At 47.5% G+C, this 22296-nt stretch overlaps 2 protein-coding genes across 2 annotated transcripts; one reads left to right on the plus strand and one right to left on the minus strand.

The window, feature by feature from the left end:
* Positions 1 to 645: 645 nt before the first annotated feature.
* CTRU02_208091 (ankyrin repeat protein) lies at positions 646 to 1979 on the plus strand (the record flags this gene model as incomplete). The annotated part of the gene is made up of 3 exons (XM_036729149.1): positions 646 to 733; positions 862 to 1355; positions 1413 to 1979. The coding sequence occupies 3 exons, from the start codon at positions 646 to 648 to the stop codon at positions 1977 to 1979; spliced, it is 1149 nt and encodes a 382-aa protein (XP_036578981.1).
* Positions 1980 to 17417: 15438 nt separating this feature from the next.
* CTRU02_208092 (uncharacterized protein) lies at positions 17418 to 17762 on the minus strand (the record flags this gene model as incomplete). Its single annotated transcript, XM_036729148.1, has 1 exon — positions 17418 to 17762. One exon carries the CDS (start codon positions 17760 to 17762, stop codon positions 17418 to 17420), a length of 345 nt encoding a protein of 114 aa, XP_036578980.1.
* Positions 17763 to 22296: the final 4534 nt, after the last annotated feature.

A 22296-nucleotide genomic window follows, 5' to 3' on the forward strand; every position in this document is an offset into this window, starting at 1 on the left:
ATAGAAGAAAAAGCTGTTGTGCGACACTGCTTAAAAAAAGTTGAACCCCAGCTTCACGAAATGTTCTAATGACTCGGGAAGCTCTCACCTACATAAATCACAGAATGAAAGTTTTGGAGGTCCTGGGATTTCCAGGGTACATGGCCATGCTACCGTGGCATGCCGCGATTCTGGGGCGACAGTTTGAAAGACTACGATTAAGGATAAGAATCCCTTAAACTGCCAAATGACACTACGGCCCATAATTTTTTTTCGGCTGGTGCAATCAGCCTCGGAACTTGAAAGCAAGGCGAGGCGGGCTTGGGTTCCCTCTTTGAGTTCGCATGCCGTCTTCGCCGACGGAAAGAAGAAGGTTCAATGAGACATTACTCGCGAGTCAGGCTCCAGGTTTCCAGACGGAAGTGCAAAGAGACAGTTCTGGATTCGGCCAAAGGTTATTATGTGACGGTCCAGAAATTATACTTTCGAGCGTGGTATCAACAATACTAAGAGTTTATGTGTGCGTAAATGGGCACTTGCTGGACGTCGTCTCAGGTTGAATCCTTTAGGAAGCCTAGTGCTACTTTAACGCAGCATGAAGCCGCGTATAAGGACAGATGCGCTCTTGATGTCTGTAAGCAGCAACCGCTCCAGCAACTAACAACCATGGCTACTCGGGATGATGATTGGTCTCATATCACCGACATTAACGAGCGACGCAAAGCGCAGAATCGGATTGCGCAACGAAATTACCGTAAGTCTAGCTGTCGGCAGCCGGGAACCTGAGAGTGTCCAACTACGTTGGAAATCGCACATGCGCGCGTACAATACTCAGATGAAGTTGCGGGGATATTGAGTTCTGTTAACACGAGATCTGTGCAGGTTCGCGACAACGAATGCGTATCGAGCTTGCAGAGGCGATTCTTTTCGACCTCCCACATTTGAAATCCGCGGCGGCGCAACAAAGATGGAATGAAACCAGTAGCAATAGCGGAAGCAACACTAGGTCCAGGACGCCCGAACTGTTCGATACGCCATACCAAAATGACTCCACGGTCGATTTCCTGGACGTATCAGGCTTGGAGGACTTTGAATCCCCTAGTGCCTCGGCCAACGGCCTAGACTGCATTGATGCAACGCTCAATCCGGCCAACACACAAATAACCACAACCCAAACAGCCCTGCGAGAGACATCGACATCACAAACGCAGAGCCAAAAACAGAATCAACCTCAATTACAGCTACCGACGACCAATACAATATGCGAGATTCGAGCAACGCAAAATGGACATTCCTCCACACCTCCAACCAGCCAAAGCCAAGCACAAACACACAACAGCCCGAGCGATGCGTTCAGCTGTCTGACAGACTTTAACGTGTGTAACCATGGGATCGCCATATGTAATCTTCAATTACTGACTTGGGTCGTCCAGGATCCTATACACTCTACTGATTCCGTGGCTTTGTCGACAGTCGATAGTATCGGTACCCCCCCGAGCTTGAAAGTCTTCACACCTCCGTCATCAACAACAAGCTCATGCAGCTCAATTCTACCCAACGATACCATAACAGAATGCACACCGCTTCTAAGTGCCGTGATGCGCGGCAATATCGAAATAGCACGGTTACTGATCAAGGGCGGAGGCAAAGTCGATGCGAAGAACCAATCAGAGAAGACTGCGCTTCATTTAGCCGTCGAAAGGGGAGATACAGTAGCAGCGCGGACATTGCTCGATTTGGGTGCCGACATCACTATACCAGATGACTCGGGAACGAGCGTGTTTCATAGGGCAATCATTCGTGACGACATTGAGCAGCTGCGGGCGTTGTTGAAGTGGTGCGAGGAAAAGAGCCGATTACGACAGTTTGAAGGGCTTTTGAAACGCTGCATCGGACTGAAAGATGCCCAGAAGAAGACGCTGGTGCATTTGGCAGTAGTTTTGGAGAGGATAGATATCTTGAAGCTGTTGCTGGAGTTTGGGGCGGATGTGAACGAGTGAGAAAAGCGGCGACGTGGTAAACAACAACTGCAATTCGAGGCGACCTGGCGTATGGATCCAACGGAGTCTACTACGGATGAAATTAAAAGCACTGCGGATTACTACTGCGGATATATAGATTAGCATTTCGAGATACCATTTAAAATCATTACAATCAGCATTTGCTTCACGACCTCTTTTGGTGTCGTTATTCTGAGCTGTCGACATACAAGACTGGGACGAGCCTGAGCTCTCTTTGAGCCGCGCTTTCAGTACCCGAGAAGGAATCAGTTAAAGTGTGGAGTTGTTCAGTAGGTCACCACACCCGGCTGTCTACTTAGTAGTGTAATCACCCAAAACTTGGCCCGGACTGCTAACGCATCTGATGTATGAACCGCAAATACACACCCGATATGGCAGTTTTGGCTATGAAGGCCGTTAAGCTCAGGAAGATAAAGACAGTTTTCGGATGACGTGGGTTTAATACCCTTTTTTAGGTCCCTTTCGTTTGGGTTCATTCTTTGCCTGCCGCAATTGCCAAATCGGATCGGAGTTCGATGGTGTTTTCATGCCATCGCGAACTTTATTTCCACCTTGATTAGCTTAAATTGAAAGCATTCCTCGATCTCCAGTAACACTGGCAAGGTTTTCGACTTGCTTTGACACGTCACACTTATATTACTGATCTAAAGGCCAACCTATCTGCCCTGTTAGATAACACTACGCTGATTCGTAGAGGTCATCACCCTATGTATAAGTACATGCAGATGCACATCCACTTTCTTTTAGTGCATGCTTTGACAAATACGTCATTTGTTGTGTTCACTAATTTCAGCATGACCTATTTCGTAACCAGGCGGGCGAAGTATTGAACTTAGTGCTCTTAAAATATACGCGTACGGCGCATGTAACGGCATGAAAATCAAAACACTTTCATTGTGATTAATTCTTATCGGTGATAATATTACATGTGACAAAGGGACTACAGCTGCGTAGTACAGATAGGACTATATAAAGGTTTGAGCTTAAGTTGGAAATTGGCCAAAAGCATGGCTTGAGATTTGACATCCGTAATGAACCAAAGCTAAGATTCGAGTTAACACGCCTCTTCATGCTTTCCTGATTACATAAAAGAAAAAGTGATACTATAATACATGATGAAGGTGTGTACGGTCTATGGAATGTCAAGTGAACGCCGCACTCCAGGAAGTAACAATATAACAAAACGGGACAATAGCCCCACAGTTGGCCAACTCCTGCTTCAATCGCCATGCCCCAAGCCAATTTGAGAAACCTTTCCCGGTACTCAGAAAGGATGGCATCAGTATTTATCCGTTCGGGGCTGGCAGCTACATTATCCCATCTACTGCGAGTTGGCTCCAGGTACGTAGCTTACGAAATTGTGGCCATTAGGGGACAAACAGTGTAAACTTCCTTCCAATCCCATACCTATTTCACACTGAGTTTGGAGGAATTGTGCACCGAATTGTGGCTCATAATGTAACTGTAGCCAACTCGCAGTCGATGAGATAAGTACCGATAAGCCCCGCCATAAGCTTCATGCGGATTTGGTGCTTAACCCAGAAGAAGTCGAAGATAATAAAGCTCTAGAGACAAGCGCCGTCGGCCTCGACAACGCCTGTGCGCTGTGGGTACGTATTGGACTGGATGCAGGGGCATTGCGAGATTTGTCGTCGGTAATTTAGGTGGTGAGAGAGAGGGTGAGGGAGAGGTGACAGCATCATGTTATGCAAGAATTGCAGTGTTAACATGCTTCGAGTTTCAGATCAGACCCCTTGGGGGAATGTTGGTCTGGCTGAGAGGAGGATTTACATCCTGCTCTCCAGGATGCCAGGCAGAATGCCTCAGTTTAAAGTTGGCCGCGCGTGAGCAGGGGGAAGAGAGGCTAGGGGAGAGGGGAGCCATGTAAGATGTAAGAGGCATAAGTCTTGATGTGAAGCTTTGTTCACTACGGTACCTTAGGTTGTAGTGATGGTTGGGTACAATAAGAAGGACCAAGGATGTGATACAAACTCGGCGGATTGGGATGTAAGCACAGAGGTAGGTAGGTCTCGTACTGAAAGTACAAGATGCAACGCCTTGCTTGAGGTTTGGGCATGCGTATTGTAGGGCACTGATTGCGAAAGATTTGGTGTGTCGACAGGAGCTAAAATAGTGTGACAATACACATGCAGATGGTGTGTGTAGCTTTGGCGAGGGTGAAGGTTTGACGGCTACCGGATCTGACGCCACTTTTTCCAACGGCAGCGAAATGGTGTACAGAAATGGAACGCCAATGCTCGAAGCAAGTTTAGGCGTTCCTGCACTGGCCAAGGCGCTAAATTGGATGATCGGGGCTCCCCATGGATCTATGCCGTAGTGGGGCCGGGTGCTACAGCTGTGGGTGCCGAATATTGAATTCGAACGGGATGGGTAGACGGCCGTGTTGCCATTGCCTCGGACGGACTATCGAGTCTCTACCCCCATAGGGTCTCTCGTATGGTAATTGTATGCTCGGGCGGTTAAATTCCTGGTAAATTTGGTGTTGATTATGCTGATAGCCTGTATCGGTGTATGCAAATGTGGGTGGGAAAGAGTAATGATAAGGATTCGCCTGTAGTTCAATGTCGTCTCTCTCAGCCGGGCTCCGACGAGCCTTTCGCATCGCTATCCATGCAACCACGAGTGACAAGACTGCCAATATCAGGCCTGGAGCGCCAAAGACGATAGCCACGGTGACTTCTTGAGAAAGCGGCATGGTGAGATCGGGGATGGGCGGAAGAAAGGAAGATGTCGAGCAAAGAAGGGTTGAAGTTTTCTGATGCAGATATGCCATCGAGGCATAATGAGTTGGGTGGGAAAGACTGGGATGATATAGCTTTGATAACCCCAGTCAAATTAGCCAGAAGCCTGCTGGTTCAGTTCGACCTGTTTACAAGTTGCCTCGAGAATCAAGAGCAATCTTGATTACTTTGGCGAATTGCTCTTTACTTTGCTTCCATTGAGGGGAAACTCGCTTCTTGGTTGCCCCACATAAATTCCCTCATCCAGACTCTTTGCTCTTTGCACAGCCTCGATGCCCAGACTTCTAGCGGTTTACGTCCCGAAGCTATTTTACAGCCTCAACATTCAAATTTCCTCCATTTTGGGCTTATCCCATGCGTGTAGGTGCAGCCCGGCTTAACTGCTGGGCCCATCCGTCCTGTCTGATTACTTTCTTGGCACTGCCAAGACCCCCTTCATCGCCCTCTAGCAAGTGAAGAGGATTACCAGGCCTCGTTACCTACGGTTCAGTATAGCTGAAGCTTCTAAGCCCATGTTCGCCAAGCCCTGCCATGATCACCTCCCCAGATTCATTCCCCTCTTCTTTTATCGGCTCATCCAAGGCTATACAGAAAGTCCCGAAAAAAAGGTGATGCAGACTCTCTGCTACCTCACTCTCATCATCCGATTAAAGCTCCAGCGCACTTCTAGTACGCAGTTATTTCCATCAGATCGTCATCGTCACTCACGTGCCAGTGTCTAAAGGCAGTCTTACGGAGGTGCGAACCCGGACAAATTACTGCGTAAAGGACCGCAGAAACCTATACCACTGGAACCCAATGTGAGAAACAGCATTGTCGATAGTGCGTGATTCAAAAAAAAAAAAAAAAAACCAGCAGAAACCTGCATGGATCAAAAGCACGATATCATGATGTCTTGGCAAAAACGTGGGAACCTGCGTTTCTTGGCAAGGTCAAGACATGATGTGTTCTTGGCGTCTGAATCAAACATGGGGGATGTGGGTGATCTTGGAACTGAAACGACGTGTCGGTACCTCACGTCAAATCCAGGTCACCAATCTATGAAATTAGTGCCGAAGTGAATTACCCTGGACATGTTCTCTCGTCGGCCCCTTTGCACTTTTCTGCACTTTTCTTTGCACAGCCTCAATGCCCAGACCTTTGGCGGTTCTCACGTTTCTGGGGGGGGGGGGGGGGGTAAACACGGGGACCGATGCGGCGTACTTACGTACGCCCATACTAGCCAGCCACCCTGGAGAACCAAACCGTACTCATCCATCCTACTACCGAACCACACTTGCCATGGCAGTAGAAGGCAGATCTACAGAGCTTTAGCATCATCCGGAGTTGCCTTGCTGCAAAATCCGACCGAATGTTGTTTTTTTTTAGCCAATTACCGACGATATGATGGCCCAGATCTCATACAACCTAGTACCGGGCATGACAACTTATACCTTTGCTCACCTTACTCACCCATGTGAGCTGTAAGCAAAAGATCCCGAATCTCGGCTGTTATTTATGAGATGATTCCGTGATGAGCAGTAAAACGCCCCAAGGTAAAAATCGGAACAGACAAATCTTACTTCGGAGCTTACAGATTCGGCAGCCTATGGTTCTTCGCCGAAACATTGGAGTATTTCCATTTCATCGACTGCTGGTGGGCTGCTTGGGACAGATACAGAGCGTGCGGGGTTGTACCCCGGAGCGTTTGGGGGAAACGGTCCGTAGCCTCTAATGCCCCCCCCCCTGTAGCCCGACAAGCAGTCGACGACATGCTCAAACAACAAACGCTCCCCAGACCTTTAATACGCAGTCGCTGGCTGCGACAAGCCATTGTAGAAGCTGAACTCGACTGGACTAGAAAATAAATAGCTTAACAAATTTGAAGTTTTGGTAGCTTTGGGAATGGCGAACGGCCCTGTCGTCCTGTGGTTTACGCCCACTACTTGCTTTCAGCAGGTCTTGAAGGTGGCCTTTCAGGGGCGGACGTAGGTACTTCAGCCCTGTTTACTCACTGTATCCGAGTTCGTCCCACATTTTATGATCAAATGGATCGGATGGCAGGGGCCGTGAAACTCATCGATGTCGCTAATAACTAATAACCGGCCGGACGGCATGTGCCTAACGTACCTGAAGGTACCAAGGTACCTCCTCCAGGTAGGGCAGGGCATGATGACCTTGTGCCGACCTGCTAAGCCGCGTAGGCAGCGTCACCAGACCTACGGAGGCAAAAAAAAAAGTTTGATCCTCATGTCGAATCTTGAACAGTTGTATTTTCTCACTATGTTCAGCTACAGGGCAAGGCTGGGTAACCGTTTGATGATGAGTACCTGTAACTGTCTTTCCAGTAGGTGGCATCACGAGCGCCTGGATTTGGCATTCATCATTCAGGGTGTCTAATTATTTAGCGCCCCCCTTTTTTTCCCCTTCCTCTTTTCTGGACTGTTCGAATGGGAGGCGTTCTGCAATACTGACTGATACCGGCGGCAATCGGGCGAGATGGAGAGGGGCAGGTTTAGACGTGTTGCGTGGTCAGGCGTGGCTTGTGGCCAATTCAACGTGTTTGCTAAAGATGGACGAGAGCTGGTCTTCAAATTTGAGAACATTATGAGATACCATAGGTGCATGAATAGGCAGAGGCATGCGCGAAGTACCACTCAGGTGGCCTGGAGAACATGATCTCACTTCCAGACATGCTCATTTGTGCCAAGCACCAGAGCTTCTTGGCTCTTTGGCAGATTCACATCTTCTGCTGAGCTTGCCAAGACCATCATGTCAATGTGAGCACTGCCTCCTCGACTTTTGGAAGACGTAGTGTAGATGGATTGGGTTTAGTCTCGGGTAAGCTTCTTTTCTCCGTGAGCTTGCCAAGAATGGCATGTCGTTGTTTGCACAGCCCCCTTTCATTGCTGGAATAGTTATAGAAACATGCCGCCCTGTCATTTCAACTTTGTCGCCTGTTTTCTCTCTCCCCGAGCCAGATGCGTTAGGTAATCATTGTAAGACTCACACCGTGGACGTATAAGTTTGGTTCTACGCACTCTCTTTCCAAAAACAAGTAGCTCTCTCTCTCATATTTAGTTGCCTTGTTGCTGCGCGCTTAGCTTATCACAGTAAATCAATCAATCTACAAGAGTTATTTCCAACGTCCCCAACAGCTTGTCGATATAGTCTCTCCTGCCTTTTATCTTATCCCAGAAACCAGCTCCAATCGTCAAAACGCATAGTGGTTTGCTATAAGCGTTTGTTTCGCCATCGACAGAGCAAAGTGTGGGGTGGGATGCCGCGGACCGATGCTCAAATCTTGATCTCGTTTTATGGCGCTGCACCAGATCCAGTCATTCACTCTGCGGCGCAACGAAAGGAAAACTTAGTGGCAGGCAGCAAAGAAACCGTTTGCAAAGGTTCCCAAAAAGAGATAAACCCTCTGGTTCCCGTTATATCGATATCACTGAGGCCACCGAAGACTGACTTATCGAGCTTCAGGTTCCTGTGAAGGCCACTTGAGCGCCTCGGCTTGGGTATGATCCTTTTCGATGGGCGCAAATTACCTAACCTGGTATTGGGTTTGCAATGTCTCGCGAGACAATTGTCTCACAAGACTGCCGTTGAAATCGTTGTGAAGAAAAGTTTTGAGCTAGGCTGACTGAAGTCGAAACTTGAAGGGGCAATCGGATCGGCAGCCCCGGCAAGGGTAGAGTGGGGTGGGATGCCATCGACATCATTGCTGTCCTGGTCATATTCGTCATGTAAACATCCATCGCCAACCAGAGCCTAGATAAATGAGTTGCCACCCTCGAGCAATCTGGCATGTGAACTTTTGACCTATCTTTTCCAACGTCTTGGTTGAGGCAACTGAAAACATGAAGCGCACCAGCAATTGGACGCAGTCTGAGGGTAAGATAGTCGGACCTCGGAAGAATGACATGTGCGGATCGCTAAAAGAATGAGATCAAGTCTAATGAGTCCAAGAGACAATTGTAGTAGCAAGATTTCCAAGCTGAAAATAAGTCTTTTGATGTTTCCGAGCTGAATGGGTCGAAAAGGGCTGTATGATGGGTGGTACTCTCGTAACGAGCAACATATAGATATCTGTTACTTCCTGAAGTGCATAACTCAGACAAGCGTTGAAGTCCAAGACAAGAGACTTATCTCACAATTTGTGTTTTGGGAAGGGGGACAGACTAACACTTTTGAATGGGAAAATATTCGTGTACGAACGAGCATACCAGGGGTGTATGGGGAGGCTGGCCCTAGGCCAAATGAAGGTTATAGGATACTTGTCAGTGCTATCATTTCTTATCGGCTTCCGAATAATTTTGATTCCTTTTCCTGTCAATTTAAGTGGAATGTACCTTGTTGCAGAGTCAGCGTGTATCTGCTAGCTGAACTTAGATAGTCTCACGAGACTACTATGCGGGCTGAAAACAGTTTTCAGACTCTAATCTGCTAGCAAGTACTTAATACACATACCAATCAGAGTTGTCGAAAATACTAGCAATTGAGCTCCGTTGGTCACTAATCAAGTGAGTTAATAGTAATCAAGTCTATTTTGTTTTCCTGTTATGCATGCCGAAGAAAAATAAATTAATCGCCCAAATAGAGTTCATTCTTGAGAAATGAGAAGTAGTATAATTTTGCATTCTGATGTACTCTACAGTTTGATTGCAATTTATTAACCAGCGAACTACTTTTTGATGATTTTTTTCCTGCGAAGCTCAATGCATCTGTTTAATCAGGCCCGTCAATGCTCAAGTCCTTTCGAATGATATGCGAATTCGCTGGAGAACCTTTGGTATAAAAAGAGGGAGGAAGTTAAACATCTGGTCAAAGATAATTACTCTTTTGAAAAGATAAAAAGCATACTATAACAAAGCTAAAAAAAATATCAGATAAGCAGAATGAAATAACCTTTAGAAACTCGTGTTTAATACGATTGCTCTGAAATAATAAAAGATTCAGCTCACTGGCTTTAACACATAAACCCCATTGTCTCCCAGGCAGTCTCAACCTCATCACCCCAAGTTGTTCATTCTACACTTCCAACTCATATTTTTACAATGCATACAACTTCATCATGCTTAAGCTTCTTTGTATGGCCCGCATTCCTTGGTACATTTCCAACCATACTAACAATCATCAGATCTTGCGATCATAGGCTTTTCGGGCGTCACATACACCGTCCCTATTGCCGATGAAACAATGCTTAATACCACCACACTCACGTCGGATTTCGTCGAGTTACAAAGCCGGGCGCCTGGTTTCCACGTATTCGTTCCTGACCTGCTTAGCGACTGTAAGAAGGAAGTTTACCGGGGCCGCGATGCTCACGCCTACGAATCTTACTGTACTTCTGATTCCCATTATGTTGTGGACTGCAGGAACGTTTTTGGCAAACACCAACTTTCGAACCCAATTCCCTGCCCGCCTAATTATTTCTGCGAAAACTCGGACCCCCATGGTAGTGCTCTCACTAACCACAGGGCTGGCTCCCGTGTACGATGCATTCACCAAGATAATAAACAAGAAATTGTTGTTCGATCCCAGGATAGCTCGAGGTCGGCAGCATACTGCAATGGGGATCAGAAGAGCTTTCATGCCTTGATTGAAACCTGGGGGGCCAAGTCTCCTGTAACTTACGGCTTCATAGTTACAAAGGATAATGGTGCTACTTGGGGTACTGCCGGGATGGGAACAGGAGGCGTTGGTTACTCCAAGATGTCCTTCTCTTATCTCGGAACTGGGTGCTTCAAAGCCGTAGTGACTGCTGGTGCCTACGGTGTAACTAGCATTTTGAGAATCGGGAAACCACTCGATTTCTAACATGTGCAGCTAAGGTTAGCTGCTTGCTTACGGCTGCGGGATTACAAGAGGCAGATAAAACGGTATCTGTGAAAGGGGTAGAGGGTAATTAGCTTGGACTTTTCATCCCGTGGTACCTAGTAAGGCATCGCAAAATGCATTGAGCTAGGGCATTCCACATGGGTTTTTACTAAGTAGGCTATACCTCTTACTCCTAATGTAACCCTTCCACACTAAAAGCTTGTTAACAGAACTCTGAACTTGAAAAGACACTGAAATTAGGGAGTCTCCTTAAAGTAGGTAAGTTGACGTACTGTCTTTGATATTGTCATCGTCTTGCTCATTCTAGTCTGCAAGCATCTATTATCGTTTGAAGATTGGAGAAACGAGTTGTCATCATGGCCTTAAAATTGAGTCACTTACTTTTCTATTCCCCTGGCATCGCGATGGAGGCGATTCTGAAAACGGAATACTCGAGTAATCGGCGTGACCTACGAGAAAGTTAGTTACATCCCAGAGGACTGACCTGTGCAGAGTGTGAAAGAGCTGAGGTCAAGCCCGACAGGGAGCGCAAAAAGTTGGCTAAAGAGGAAACCGAGCTGAGATTCAGCAACTTTCTTGGGACCAAGGGATTGCCAAGTCCTAGTCGTCAAATGAGAGTAAAATGAATGACGGAAGCTTCAATTCGGCGAAATACAAAGTGGCCTTCAAAGCATCAAGTTCTCAGTGTGAGAGGACCAGCCATGGGTTACGGTGGGATCGATGAGAATTGGACATTTCCCCCGTGGGATTTTCCAGCAGAAGATTTCGAGGGAATAAAGTTTGTAGTTGAGATATACCATGGGTGTTGAATAGGCGATGTACTCTGAATTATCACCAGTGGTAGTAATATAGCGAAATTCGCATTAACTTGACGGTTCTGGTGCCACCGCCGATAATCGAGTTAACCAGCGACCCGGTACCCCACTGGAGCATGTGCTAGGTACTGTTGTGATCTAACGCTGGAGGAGAGCCGTTGACCCAGGAGAGGAGGGAACAAAAGGTACTAGGCTACTTGTGATGACAGCTTGTGAGCGCCAGGTTTCTTGCGAGTGTGTCTCAAGAGCCGAATGGAAATTGAAGATAATGTAGAACAAAGGATCATGGCGGCATGATGACTGCACTAAGCATCCAGGGTGTCTTTGAAAGACCCGACAATGCACTGAGATGAATATTTCTTTTGCTCAAAGCAAACCTTGCTGTTATTTGTTGTAGTCTATTTCTAAGAGAAGGAAAAAGAAAAAGGGATGCTGTGAGGACATGGATGTGGCGACAATTACCAATCAAACACCGTACTCTAGTAGCATAATATGTTCAAGGAAAATAAAAAAGCTGAGGCTGGGAATCGCCCGCAGCTGCTTCCCCAATCGACCGACTTAAGCCTCCACGCTTCAGTTACTCTGCCCCAAACTACTATTATGTGGAGGAAAATTTCTCGAAACTTGGTTGGATTATCTGGCCGAGATGTTCGTTCATCGACCCATGGTTGGTGGTCATAAGATTGCGGGCCGATAAGCCCGGTCATGAGCGTGGGGCAGAACTTGTGCTTAGCCCGAAAATGTCGAGGACAACAAAGCGGGAGGTATACGCAATGTCGGTGATAAATGCGGGCGGGCTATACAAGCTGCTTTTTTGGGCCGTACAGATGTCGAAAAGCTGGAGCAGGAAAAAAAAAAAATTCAGTCTGAGGCGGCGGAGGAGCGACTGATCGAGAAATTGGTGGTTGTCAGGCTCGAGCCGCTGCACCCCAGGATGCCATGCATGATGCCATGGCGGGGTAGGGGAAAGCTGAGAAGGATAAAAACGTGCAAGGAGGCGTGAGAAATGTCGATGCGGGGCTTTGATCTATGTTGGTGAGATGAAATGCAAGGCGTTCTATTTTTTTTCTTTTTCTTTTTCGATGTTTGTCCTTATTGCTGTGTATGATCTGAAAAAATAGTTGGTATCGGCCCGGAGGTGAGGTTGGAGGAACAAAGGCTTGCCGACACCAGATCCACAGCTACCTTATCCAACGGCAAGAAGGGCGTAGTGTGTAGCGGTGACCCAGACAAGCGTAAGGTTCCCCCAACGGTCTCTGCCGCAGTGCGGGGACAGACCCTAGCGCATGGTGATGCAAGGGGATGTAATAGAATGATGTTCAGTAAATAAGGTTTGAAGTTTGTGATGCAGATGTATTGTCGATAAACTTCGCATTTGGTATGAATGTCCTTGAATGATATAGATTTGAGAACCCAGGTGAGATCGAGCCAGACTTCTGAGAGTTTACTTGAGAATTGATCACCTCCTTTCTTCGTTGTCCATCCTGCCTATTATCCTGAAAATAGCACAGCCTCAGTGGCTCCTATCCAGCGCTGAGCTCCTTGTTCGTTGCCAGCCTCTTTCATCGACCTTTACACGCTCGTAGCCCCACTCTAGCCCGAGCTAGGATTCAACCCAAGCAGAGACAAGCAGACAATGGGATGGAAATTAAGGACGGACTGAAGTTGGGTTATTTGATGTTGCATTCGTAGAGGGGGGTACGTCGCCCGCACTTGTCCGTGCGACAGAACCTTTCATTGTTTTGTATCAGTCGGTAACGCCGCCTACCAAAATGCCAAGGGTGCCCACGTACGTCATTCTAGCTACGACACAAGGCTTCTAGACTAGACTAACCCCGTCAAGGCAGGACCCATGGCTTTAAATTGCACCATACTCTCGTCGGTTGACTCTACGTGCAATCTCACAGTCACCTAAGGTGTCTGTTGGTGGAATTCCGGTATGTAGCTACTTTCACCAGATGCCACTGTCGCACACCGCACCATTTTCTGAGGGCCTTTGTCTTTGGAAATCTTAGATTGGAATGGTCCCTTGGCTGCTTGAACTCGTGGATTATCGTCCGTTACGCACGTAGGCGGCAACTAATGACTGTTGATGATTGGGGGCGACGCTTACTTACACACATGTGGAGGGGCTTGTCAGTCAGAGGCTAACCAGGGCCGTTTCTAGCTAAATAAATGGTACAGATTACTGGTACTTATATTGTTTATATATTCTGGCTGTCGAAGAAGTACCTGCAGCTTATTGAGTTACATGAAGGCAGTTCGAGGCCATAAACGTGGAGGGCGTAGCTTCATGCATCTCTTTTGGGACAAGGCGTAGCATTGGGCGCTACGTATCTTTTGACAGGCTACAGTCAACGAGATAGCAAGAATCTGCAAACTCGTTTCTCCACCTAAGTATCAGCCGCCTGTCCTGCCTTTTTGTCGTCGCTCCGACAAGACGATTTGGAGCGAAAGAACATTTACCACTAGTACCAATTTTCGAAGGTAGGAATTATTTCTAGCCCGGCGCCATAGGGGGGCGCTCCCTTTGCTCGCTCACTCGCTCACTGTGCAGCTTGGCGTATACCAATCTTACTTGCATCTTCCCCAGCTTTCATTGTTTTCCTCATAACCCTAACCAAGAAGTGTCCGCCTATCTGAAAGCCTTGTGTTGATACTTGTGATCGGGGTGTTCTAGGCTATGCCCTGGGTCAACGAGACTGGACAGCTCGGTTAACGGTCCACGACCATCCCTTGCCCATATCGGCGATCACCACCGTCGCCATACCTCCCGCCTTGCATCCATCCCCTACCATACAAACTTGTTTTTTTAACCCTTCCTTTCTTCTCTGGACTTTTCTGTTATTACTTCGGAATAGGAATCTTTGGATCCTTGATAAAGTCAGTATATATAACTTAAACGGTTAATTGTGTAAAACAGCGGCTTGATAAGAAAAGGAGAGGAAGTGCGAGGGAAAGCGTATATTTAAATGTTAGTGGTGCATACTCACATGGATTACGTAGACACTGTGTTTCGGTGTATTCGGTGAGCATTGCCGTTATCGCCACAAGCTGGAAAGGCGAAAACGTTAACTGTGAGTTTTATGCTAGCCAGAGCTCTGAGGTTGTATATACGCCCGCATAAACACTGTGGCTTGATGATTCATCGATCAAATTCAGTTCAACAGCAATTGCAAGAACGAAAAGGCGGCGCGCGATCTCGAAATACACGATGATTGCAGGTTACAAAGATTTGACAGTGCACGTTGCCGTTCTTGTGGCTTGGCTTGGGGCTATGGTAAAGATGCAAGGGAAGGCAACTTCTTGGTTGCAGAGCCCGGATAATTGATAATAGAGGCTGGCGAACTGTTGAGCTTGGGTTAGAAAGCAATCACAAGCATGGCTCGAGATTTGCTATAGACAAAAGATTCGACAATGCATCAAGACTAAGAGCTGAGCTGAGATTAGTCCTTGCTGATCTTTAAGATATCTAAAATGACACTCCCGATGGGGGGATACACCAGGTAAACGCCACGCTCTATTGAATAATAAAATAAAGGAAACTGTGGAATGCGCTCACGGCTGCGTCCTCAACTGATTAACTCAAGCCCCAATCCCCATATCTCACACTTCCAGTTGTAGAGGTCAAGCAAAATTTGCGTCTGGCCCAGAATGATTTAGGAATCATAAGGTGTGTTGCCGTTAGCATCGGCAATGTCTGTGCGCTAGGGGCCTGTGCCGGATTGGGCGGGAGGTCCCGAGATTCGCGGGAGGCAACTATGGGATGGCGAATGACGACGTTTCTCTCCACTGGAAACCCGTGGGGAAGAGACTCGAGTAAGTAACTCAGCGGCGGACAGGAAGAAGGCGAACGAGGCAAGGACGCGAAAAATCCTAATGCGGAGCTTTCATAATTTACGGCTGCCATGATTCTTGCATTTCATACAGAATGTGGTCACTAGAGGTGAAACATCGATGATGCTGCGAATGGTGCAACTTTGAAGCAGGACTTGAGTTTAAGGCGTCCCGGCACAGTGGCTGAAGCGCTGAATTAGATGACTGGGGCCCCTAATGGGTCTTTGCCGTGGTGAAGCCGGGCACTACCGTGGTGGATGCCGAAGGTCGATGTCAAACGGCGCAAGTACACGACCATGATGCAATTGCCCGGGGTGGTTGAAGGAGCCTCCACCAGCGTAAAGTCTCTCGGATGACAAATACATGAGATCAACTCGAGATTGATGGTGCTGATAGCTTGCGTCGCCGTATACATTTGTGGGTGGTAGAGAGCAAGGGTACGTATTTGCCTGCAGCTCAACATCTCTGTCAGCCGGGCTTCGAAGAGCACGTCGCATTGCTTTATATGCGACAAAGAGGGACAAAATGGCCAAAATCAGGGTCAGAACGCCGAATACGATGGCTACGATAACCTCTGTAGAAAGTGGCATAATAAGACCCTGGAATAGGGGGAAAAGAGGATGATGTTGATTAAAGCACGCGTTGACCACCGAGGAGCATGAAGCTATAGCAGTCCATTGTCATGGGAAGCATTAAGGATATATACTCTTGTGGGGAGCTGAAGGGTGGACGACGGCTTAGCTTTAGAAAAAACCCAGAGAGTGGCATGGCCCGAAAGTCGATTCGTAGAATATGGGTATGCAGCACAGCAGGGGGGTCTGAGCTAGCCAGGGGGTTGAGGTTGCCTTATTTTCAAGCGGAAGACTCCCAGCCTGATTCTACACGTATCTGCCGGGGGCCAGTATCGTTTTTTGTTTTTGTAGATCTTTCTCGCATTCCCTGCTTTCTTATCCATTTGCACATTATCTCTCAGTGTACATTTAAAAAGTAAGAGACCAATGAGAACGAAGCAGACCCATGATGAATAATTCCCGGAATCAGCTATTGTCAGAGTTCTTCAAGACGGTGATTGCCCCATCCTACCACTAAGGTATTGGTCGCCATCTGACCGGCTTCCACACAGAACCAATAAAATACCTTGCTTACCTAACACAACGATGTGGGCTGTCAGTAAATGAGGTCAGATTCCAGTTGTTAATAATGATGTGATTCCACTATATCTCGCCTAAATGTTTAACGAAGAATCATGTTTATATAATGATAGCATTAAGTATGAAAGTGTTGGTGAAGTGCTTGACACTCTTCCGAGATGAAAATTTGAGCAAAATAGCACTTTTTGTAATAGAGTATAATAAAGAAAAAGTAAAGTAGGATACAATGACGATTTGCATATTGCAAAAAACACCAATCAACCGCCGCGCTTGAGTACCTATATGAGCGTGTCTGGCAAGCTTCCACGGTCGACCAGCCTGCTAGCTTAAGCTTTAATTGACCTCTCCCAAACAAGTGAGGAAAGACCACTAGAAACTAAGCGGGGTTAGCGACACGTTCATCGGCCAGCGGCCGGTGTCCAGCTGCCCTAGGCACGTGTCGATAAGCCCAGCCCAGGAAATCTTGGTGACAATGAAGCGGGATGCATATACAATCCCGATAACATGTGCAGGGGCGCTATTTAAATTGCTCTTCATATAGGGAGTAGTCAAAAAGCTTTGCGCAGAGAAAGCATGTCTGAGGCGGCGTAGGAACGACTGAGCGAGGAAACTTTTTTCTTTGGCGGCCGTCAAAGACGGTCAAGCCAGCCTTTGTCCCAGCGAGGCACTGTTCGATAGCGGGACAGTGAGGGGCAGCGTAGCGGGAGAGGGGAAAACTAGGAAGGAGAAGTAGGAGGCAAGGAGGCGTAAAAATGAAGATGCAAAGCGTGATTAATTTTGGTGCTGATAAGGCAGGTAAATGCATCGCACGCTTTCCTGCATAAGCATCCATATTGCGGGACACCGTCTGAAAAAGGGATGGCATCGACCTGGAGCCGAAGTGCGAGAGGCGGGCACGCAGATGGTGCAAGTAGAGCGGCGAAAGCTTGTACTGCAGTATTCGACCTTCCGACGGCCAAAATGAACAGCGATGGCCCCGGCAGGTTTAGTCCCCCACCCTAAGAGTCTCTGCCGCGGTGGGGATGGACCTTAGCGCAGTGGAAGTTCGGACGGCGCAGGTACACGGTCGTGAAGCCATTGCCTCGGACGAACGACAGAGTCTCTATCGTTATAAAATATCTCGGGCGATAAACGTAGGCCCACACGGTCAAAGTTCTGGTAAAGTCCACGTTGGTGGTGCTGATAGTCGGATCCACTGTAGGTAGGCGGATGAGAGTGCAAAGGGTATTCGTGCAGTTCGACATTGCCCCCGCTAACCAGACTCCATCGAGCATGCCGCATTGTTATGAATGCAACCAGGAGTGACAAACTGGCAACGATCAAGCTTGGAATGCCCAGAATAATAGCTACGGTAACTTCTGTGGAGAGTGACATGACGAGACCGAGCGGAGGAAAAGGATTAAAAAAGAGGAATGATGTTGAGTTGGAACTATTGACTGCTTGAGAGCTTGAAGTTTGTGGTCTAGAAATGCTGCAAAAAAAAACAAGCTGGCATGGTCGTGGGGAAGTTGAATGATGTAGACTTGAGAATCACAACCAAAGTGAACAGAAGCCGACCGGTGCGACCGACTGCCATAATTTAAGTAGGTCAGGGAGTTCCAACGATAAATGTAACTTGAAAAGCAAAACCTTCTTGAAGGTGGCAGCGCTAGCTGTGAGATTGGGAAGAAGGAGGGGCTACTTACTGCCCAAGTATAAGCGCCGATCCCTGATGGGGAATAGTGCCATTTTAACACAGGTCGCTCGTGGGCTGATTGGGAGGCATTCTACGCTTTTGGTCGGGTTACCTCTTTTTCTGCATAGTATATCTGCGGTTTCCAGCATGTTATACAGCCACGTGACATCCTTTGTCTGCTTTCCGTATTGAGAGCAAGCATTAAATTCACACAACTGTATGATTCTTGGCTTTCTTGCAAGTAACTTATTTGAAGGTGACATCCAATCATTCATTGGCGGCGAGCGACAGACCAACAGCACAGCCACGATGGAAGTAATCGTCAGACCCACTCTTCTGGGAGAGCTCTGGGATCGCAGGTGGGTTGGTAGCCTACTCACAGGCCCTGTAGCTATTATCAGTTGGACTGGCTTGTACCATTGATCACTGCCGCCAGGTTTGAGGCTGCGCTCAATTGCCTTTGACAACATGTCCCAAAGCTCCAACTTTAGCACTTCCAATTCATGGTACCTCTCTTTCTTACTCATACATTCACCTGGCGACGCATACGAGCTAGGCCGGCCCTTTTTTCCCATCCAGGTTCACGATGTTAGACAATGCTAGGGGACGCCTCCGCAGAAATATGATTAAACCATTGATTTGTTGTTACCGCGATGCGATTGACCATAGCTATTGCATCGTAGCACGCTAGGCCCTGATTCCCCACCGGTCCTAGAGAATAACCACTTTAAAGCTCATCAAAGAAGCTTCACGTAGTTGTCTCCAGCTCAGTCTCCATATTGAGAGGTAGCTCATATTCGATGTTGAGAAGAGCGACAGTACATCTTGCGAGAAGTTGAGCCAGGGATGGAAGTAACACCAACACACTCCGCACCACGCCTTTTGATATAACTCAATGAATTTAGAGCTGCGAGGCTCTATCGCATCCTCTTCCTCGCTCACGTATGTGGTAGTAGGCTGTGATAAATCACCTTGTAAGGCGCGAACATGAGCGCTGATACAGCACACTTGCTTACAAACTGGACTGGCGCCCGGTAATGACGAAATCCACGCTGGGGCTGCGCCACACCTGCGATGGATAGAAGGAGGGATTCCAGAGCCTTGGTGTAATTTGAAATCGTGCGAACTCATCCTAATCCTAAATATTCTTCCTCGGTTACTGATGAGACCTATGGCCTGTGTAGCCTGTAGCAACTAGTCACCTGCAGGCTGCGTTCAGCAAACGATCTCGACATTTTGGTATTGACGACGTGATTCTACCCTATCTGGCAGATTGCGTCCTGATGCTAATGGGTGTGTTTTAGCGTAGATATTCAACTTGCTGAAGCATGCTTCAAAGGTTTACAATAATTTCCCATAATATTAGCCAACAGCTAACAGTTTTTTTTCGTAAACAAATAGAGAATAATTCTGTTCCATCATACGCCACTGGACTCTAGATCTAGAGCGCTGGTGGTGCACATGTGCACTTCAGCTATTTTCATAACTAACCTACATAAAGATTAGCCCCCGCTTTGTATCCTTCGAACCGTGGTCCGTATTTTACTTGAGCCGACCGCAACCTAAATCATTTTGCTTCCCAGATCAAATTTCGGATAAATTTGGAAGATGCAGTTTAGAAAAAGTGATCGTATATACCGAGAAGTGCACGTGTCATCCCAGCCCCATAGACCCGAGATCTCTATGACAGGATGACGGGGTTGTCGCTATGCCGTTCTTATTGTTACCAAGCCTGGTGCCAGGGTTAGTGTCATAGTGTACTGCGCGGCACTCCATTCATTTACCCACTCACTTACTGCAAAGCTTGGCGTATACCGGTTTTGCTTATATCTTGCCCAGCTTTCTTTGCTTTCTCCACGACCTAGCCAACAGGTACCCGGCGACTTAAAGTCCATGTGTTGGTTTTTGTCACTAGGATACTCAAGGCTACGCCTGGGACAGCGAGGCCGGATAGCTCGGCTCTTAGCCCACGTCTATGCACCCTCGCTCACCGCATCTTCCACCAGTCGCCTTTTTCTCCTTCTTCATTTTACCCTCTTACTCAGCTCTCAGTCTTTTGTATTGTATTTCCTTTAATTTGGATACTTCGGAACAGATCAATTTGACTGCGTGACGGATTATGCACTCTTCAATCAGACGGTTTGGTATATTAAACAGTGGCTTGATGTTGAAAAGACTTGGAATGCGTAGAAATGCATGTACTAACCTAGGCTGTTGGCATTGTGCATTTCAGAGGGATTATGTAAACACATTCTTCGGTGTAATCGGTGAGCATTGACACTATTGTCACATTCGTAAGAGGCAGAACAGATGCTGTAAGTTCTTTGCTAATCGAGAGGTCTGAAGCCGCACAACTCCTCAAAATGATTTACACCGTAACTAGATAGTTTCAATGACCGAATACAGTTCGTCAGTGATTACAAGAATGAAAAGGCGGCCGGAAATGTCGAAGAAAAATGATTACAGATTTCAACGATCTGAGAGCACTCACGGCCGTTGTTGTAGCTTGGCTCGAGAGTACGGAAAAGATACAAACGAGGGCGATATTCTTGGTTTCATAGCCCGAATGATCACTAATCATAGGCATGCGTCGAGGTTGCTATAGACAGTGGACTCGACAATATACTAAGACCAAGATCCAAGCCGAAATAGGTAAGCCCTTACTAATTTTTGAGGTACATACACTACAAACCGGTGGGGGATATACTAGGTAACACCACACTCTATTCAGTTTTAAAAAGAAAAAAGAAAAAAAATAGAGACGCTCGCAGCTGCTTCCTCAACCAATCTACTCATGTCCCAAACCCCCCATCTCATACCGCCGCTCATGAGATCATGCAAAATGTGTTTGGCCCAGGATGATTAGGGATAATATCGGTGGTAGCTGTTGGCGTCGGCAATGTCTGTGCGCTAGGGGCCTGGGTCGGATTGGACGGGACGTCCCGAGATTTGCGGGAGGCTTAAGACGGGGATGGAGAATGCGACACTATTCTCCGCAAGAAGCCCGGTGTTGGTGAGGGGTGAGGAAGCGACTCAAGTAAGTAACTCAGCGGCGGCTAGGAAGGAGGTGAACGGGGCAAGAACGCATGGGTCTGAATGCGTAGCTTTGGCTATTTACGGTTGTATTGATTTTTGCATCCAGTAACGAAGGTGCTGACCTGAGGTGAAATGATTGATGGAGGTGCAATGTTCAAGCAAGACTTGACGGTGTACAAGAGTACACTGATGACCCAGGCAAGGCGTCCCTGCACACTAGCTGACACGCTGAATTAGATGTTAGGGTTCCCCATGTGTCTCTGTCGTGGTGGGGCCGGCCGCTAGCGTAGTGGACACCGACGGTCCGGCGTAGGCAAACGGCTGTGATGCAATTGCCTCGGAGAGTCTAAGGAGTCTCTACCAGCATAAACTCTTTAGGTTGACAACCGCATATAATAAGTTCGAGATTGGCGATGCTGACAGTCTGCATCGGTATATGCGTGTGCGTGAGTGAGAGAGTGAGGGTATACATCTCCCTGCCGTTCAACGTCGTCTGCGTTGGCCGGGCCCCGGCTTCGCATCGCCATAAATGCGAGTATAAATGAAAAAACAGCCACGACAAGGCTTGGAACGCCAATGAGAATAGCCACGATAACTTCCGTAGATAGCGACATGTCTACGCAGAAAGGCAAGGAGCAAGACAGAAGGATGTAAGTAACGAAGACGCAAATGAGCTGTTGATAAATATTGGATTTCGTGGGAATTGCTTGGATGATATATCTGAGAACCACTACTTACCTAGTCAAGGTCCCCGGTGGATTAGGTCAGCCAGCTTTTTAACAACTTCCGGGCCAATTTGGGCACCGATAGCCGCAAAAGAGTTGTTTTGTGGCTGCTTCAAGTACTTGCACATTGGGCGAAATCCTCTTTTGCTTCAGTTGCTACCTGTTACATGCACAACCATTAAGCAGTAGTGCTGTTTGATTCTGCCTCACCCGTGGCGGGGTTCAGGGAAAATAGCAAGCTGCGGGGGCTCTAGCAAATCAGATACCCGCACGCCAAGCACCATGCATATGTGTACACTTGAGGTTCAGGCAGCTAGCCAAAAGTGGAATCGAACATAGGTGTCAGTAGAAGTGTGGCTACTTCTCCAATGGCGCGTATTGCTATTGCCAGTCCGTGGCGTTTGACAATGGCGCGCAATCCCAAGGGGGTAGGCGACCTCAACGACCCACGCGGTGGACAGCAGGAAGGAAT

The sequence above is a fragment of the Colletotrichum truncatum genome (genome assembly GCF_014235925.2).
Source record: "Colletotrichum truncatum strain CMES1059 chromosome Unknown Contig_0005, whole genome shotgun sequence".
Classification (NCBI taxonomy): Eukaryota; Fungi; Ascomycota; class Sordariomycetes; order Glomerellales; family Glomerellaceae; genus Colletotrichum; species Colletotrichum truncatum.